Source organism: Capsicum annuum, chromosome 4 (assembly GCF_002878395.1).
Source record: "Capsicum annuum cultivar UCD-10X-F1 chromosome 4, UCD10Xv1.1, whole genome shotgun sequence".
Classification (NCBI taxonomy): domain Eukaryota; kingdom Viridiplantae; phylum Streptophyta; class Magnoliopsida; order Solanales; family Solanaceae; genus Capsicum; species Capsicum annuum.
The window spans coordinates 3,165,734-3,169,872 of record NC_061114.1 but is presented as its reverse complement, the minus strand read 5'-3'; the positions used below and the strand labels follow the sequence as shown (position 1 = coordinate 3,169,872).

The window sequence follows — 4,139 nt, the reverse complement described above, 5'->3', positions numbered from 1 at the left end:
ATGGGCAATGAAGCATTGTGTGATTCTTCTAGATATAATGTCCCGCCATGCCTCACTTCATCAAAGCATAGATCAAATAGGAAAAAGTTGCTACTTTCATTTCTTTTGTTGGGAATCACATTGTTATTTGGTCCTGCCACCGTTGTGTTTGTATGGATAAGGTATCGAAGAGGTAATAGAGCCCCTCAACAAGAAGATTCATTTTCTTCCATAACACGAGAAAGAATTTCATACTATGAACTGCTCCAAGCAACTGATGCGCTTAGCGAGAGTAATCTGATTGGTTCTGGAAGTTTTGGCTCTGTCTACAAAGGCATTCTCAGAAGTGGAACTTCCATTGCTGTTAAAGTGTTCAATTGGCAACTGGATGCAGCATTCAGGAGTTTTTACACAGAATGCGATGTTTTGCGCTGCCTTCACCATAGGAATCTAGTAAAAGTCATTACTAGTTGTTCCAACATTGATTTTAAGGCTTTAGTGCTTTACTACATGCCTAATGGGAGTCTTGAGAAGTATTTGTATTCACACAACCACTTCCTTGACATCAAGCAGAGACTAAGCATAATGATAGTTGTGGCATGTGCTTTGGAATATCTTCACCAAGGGTGCGCATTGCCAGTCATTCACTGTGATGTGACGCCTAGTAACATCTTGCTGGATGAGGATATGGTTGCCCACCTAAGCCACTTTGGCATCTCAAAACTTCTTGGTGAACATGAGAGTGATTTATACATAAAAACCTTGGCAACACTGGGTTATATTGCGCCAGGTATGTCTCTTATTTTTCTCTGAAACAGTTATTTTCCCATTCTTTTTATTTTCCGCCAACAATCATGTTACATCTTTAAATTAATTGTTTGATTGTAGAGTATGGGCAAGATGGGTTAGTGTCTACTAAATGTGATGTCTATAGTTATGGGATCATGTTGCTGGAAACGTTTACCCAGAGAAAGCCTAATGATTTTGAGGGAGATCTTAGCTTGAAGCAATGGGTGAGTCATTCATTCCCAGAGGCAATAATGGACGTTCTAGATGCCAACTTGATAACACCAACGAATAATCGCTTACAGAAGGAGCTAGATGTTGTGGCATCCATCATGGAAGTGGCATTAGATTGTTGTGCTGAATCTCCGGAAGGAAGGACAAACATGACAGATGTTGTTGGGATGCTACAGAAGATCATGATTCAACTTCTTACATGTTGAGCATGTTGTTGGAATCTTTTGTCCAAATAACTTGTTTGTTGCAAATGTTTGCTAAATTGTTGGATTCATGTATAGATTGCTTGTTTTTTTAGCACTTGATTTGTGCATGATCTGCAATAAATCGCACTATTTCCTTTTAACTACATCCTGGGTACCTTATATAAGTGGTCCAATACTATACAAATATTGTGCTTCCTTCATCAAGTTTTCGAAGTTGTAAAGTTGGAATATTGGAATTCACATCTTATGGAAGTTAGGATACGTTCATATCAGAGCTAACACAATGGATCCCATCAGAATTCTAAAGCTAAGCATGCCGAAGTGGAAATTTTTAAAGAGGAGTAAGCCCGAATTTTATTTGAAAGGGAAAGACAGATAGTTGCTGGTAAACGACATTTCAACTTGTCAAATTGGCTTACCTGCATATGGATCATGTTTGATCAGGCACAGCTATTTTCAGTTTTAGATATGGTTAAGGTGGATTGGCATGTTGGATTTTCGATTTCTCATAAACAAGAAAGTTGCAAAGAATCCTATAGATTTCGAGCAGTATCAAGGTGATACTCAGGAGAAAAGGATACAAACAAGGAAGATCTTCAAGGATCTGATGCATTGGTTATCTCTACTAGGGGTCACAATCATGTTGAGGTCCAAAATAATGCTGCTAATTGATCGGTGCTTCAAATATCAAATCAGCGCAGCAGCTACCTGGAAACATTGGCGTTTTAGGTGATAAAATTATTGAACAGAGCGTTGGCAGAGGAAAACAGGTTGCTGATCATGTTGAGAAGGAGTCTGTTTTAGTAGTATAGCATACTGTTAGAATGCGTACCCTACTGATTTACTTATTTTACTCCAATAGTTGCCTATCAAAGGAGCAAGTAGTCTAACGTGTTTCACTCAAGCTACGTAAGTAAAAGACAAAGTATTTTTGCGTGGAAAACCCCATCTTAAAGAGGTGTAAAAAACCACGACCTTTACCTCAACAGGATTTTACCCCAATTCTACAAAAACTCTTGAGCCTCAACAATCAACAAATTACAAGAATCTTGTAAACTATGAACTAAACTCTAACTCCAATTTCTACAATAACACAAATCTTCCTAAGATAAGTATTCCCAAGTATTCAAGTTCTCCAACTTGAAGACACTAATCATAACTCAGTTTACACTTCACTGAACCTAGAATTCAAGTACAATACAACTCGAGAACCTATTAAATAAAGTTTATGACTCTTTAATTCTAAGTAAAAGGAATAGGTTCTACTTGTGACTTCTTCAGGCTGTTTACCTAATTTGCCAATTGGTGCTATTCTTTTCAGTGCATGAGTGACTGTGAAAGTCACTCTCTCTATTTAAGCAAACTCTGATCAAGTCCTTCAGATGTCCTTGTCTTCTTTCTTCAGTAGGACTCTACTAGTTAGTTAGACTCCTTCTTGTATGCAATCCCTTGTCTAGATAGGACTCTTTTATCAGCTCAACTTCAATTGTTGTATTTATCTTATCCTCAACTTCTTTCAGCACGTGATTAATGTTGAGAGCATATCTGAATTATGCTTGCTTATCCGTTTTTGACTTCAAACAGTTTCATCAGCCTTGCATGTATCTTCTATTTTCTTCACATGTTTGAACCAGCATGAATAACAAGTTTCATTCATATGTCCATCATCAAAGCTTCATTTCTCTAACACATACTTTTTGCTAAGCAAAGTTAGTTGAACTAATCAGTCCTCCTATTAGCTGTTTCCAATTCCTACCTATGTTACTCACACTTTTCAAAAATGTAACTGCACATTTGCAAAGATGCATAATTTTTTGAAGGAACTGACATACACTTGACAAAAATTAAGTTCCTAATCGCCCTAAAAAGATCACTTAATGGATTTGTTTCGAGAACAGCGTCCTATTTAATGATGATAAATCAACTCTACAAAAGATGCAAAGTGGAGAGAAAAAGCGGCAAACATTATACTATCCTACTACCGGTCTCCTTCTAATTCGTTTTGATATGCAAACAATCAATGATCTAGAATTTTGAGTGTCTTTGTTTATCTAGAACAGACCACTTTATTGGGTAAAATAAATTGTGTTTACATATTAAGTGGACTTCTTTATACAAATAGAAGGTTTTTGGGTCAAAGCTACTCGATTCTGCTGAATTTGTAAGAAGAATTCTAGCTCCGCCCGCATGGCAAAGAAGAAGATAAAAGAAAGAGAATGCATGTTTTTGTTCAGCTACTTCTAGTTTTGGTTGATGAAGCAAAATGCAACTTCTTGTAACATTGAGATATGTTGCTTGGACTCTCCGAAAATGCTACCGCACCTGTGTCTTATCCTTAAAAAATACACTACTTTTGGAGGCTGAGACATGCGCCCATCAATATTTTTGAAGAGTCCGAGCAAGATAGACATTCAGTCTGCTACAAGTATTTTGTGGCAACGAAAAAGGTTTCTGTATTGAAAGTTATAAATCCTGGTAATTCCATAGGTGACACTAGTTACATTTTGGTTTGCCAAAACTAAGTCCCAATTTGTTATGATGTAATAGTCAGCATCTTAATATAGCAAAAAAAATGCTCAAACAAAGAAAATCTATTCAAAGTCTGAGTTTCATATTTATCCCTTAAGTACCTTTTTTGTAAAAAAAAAAATTAAGCCAACAACTTTATTTCCTGTTTCCTATAAAGGTCTATGAGGGAAATTATTGGCACTTCATGAAAGAAAGAAACGTTTTAAACTTGAACATCTTTCTTATAAATTCATTGTAATATTGAAATTATTGGTAACTTTATGCAAGGAGGAGACATTTAAACATGAAAATCTTTCTTATAAATTATTATGATATTAATTCAGTTCATTCTTGCTGTGTTATTGCATCCTTACATTTGGTTACAAAAGTTAGGATAAAATAACACTAATGGTATCTTATGTTTAA

General features: G+C 36.0%; 1 protein-coding gene across 1 annotated transcript; it reads left to right on the top strand.

Moving 5' to 3' along the window:
- Positions 1–2,017, top strand: LOC107875161 (probable LRR receptor-like serine/threonine-protein kinase At3g47570). Its single transcript, XM_047411440.1, has 3 exons — positions 1–769; positions 868–1,200; positions 1,902–2,017. Exons 1-3 carry the CDS (start codon positions 1–3, stop codon positions 2,015–2,017), a joined length of 1,218 nt encoding a protein of 405 aa, XP_047267396.1.
- The last annotated feature ends 2,122 nt before the right edge of the window (positions 2,018–4,139 follow it).

Bases quoted from the DNA above. Each gene is read 5' to 3' on its own strand.
- LOC107875161 (XM_047411440.1), top strand. From the start codon at position 1: ATGGGCAATGAAGCATTGTGTGATTCTTCTAGATATAATGTCCCGCCA. The intron at 770-867 runs GTATGTCTCTTA...GTTTGATTGTAG, and splicing joins ACTGGGTTATATTGCGCCAG to AGTATGGGCAAGATGGGTTA. The intron at 1,201-1,901 runs GTTGAGCATGTT...ATATCAAATCAG, and splicing joins CATGATTCAACTTCTTACAT to CGCAGCAGCTACCTGGAAAC.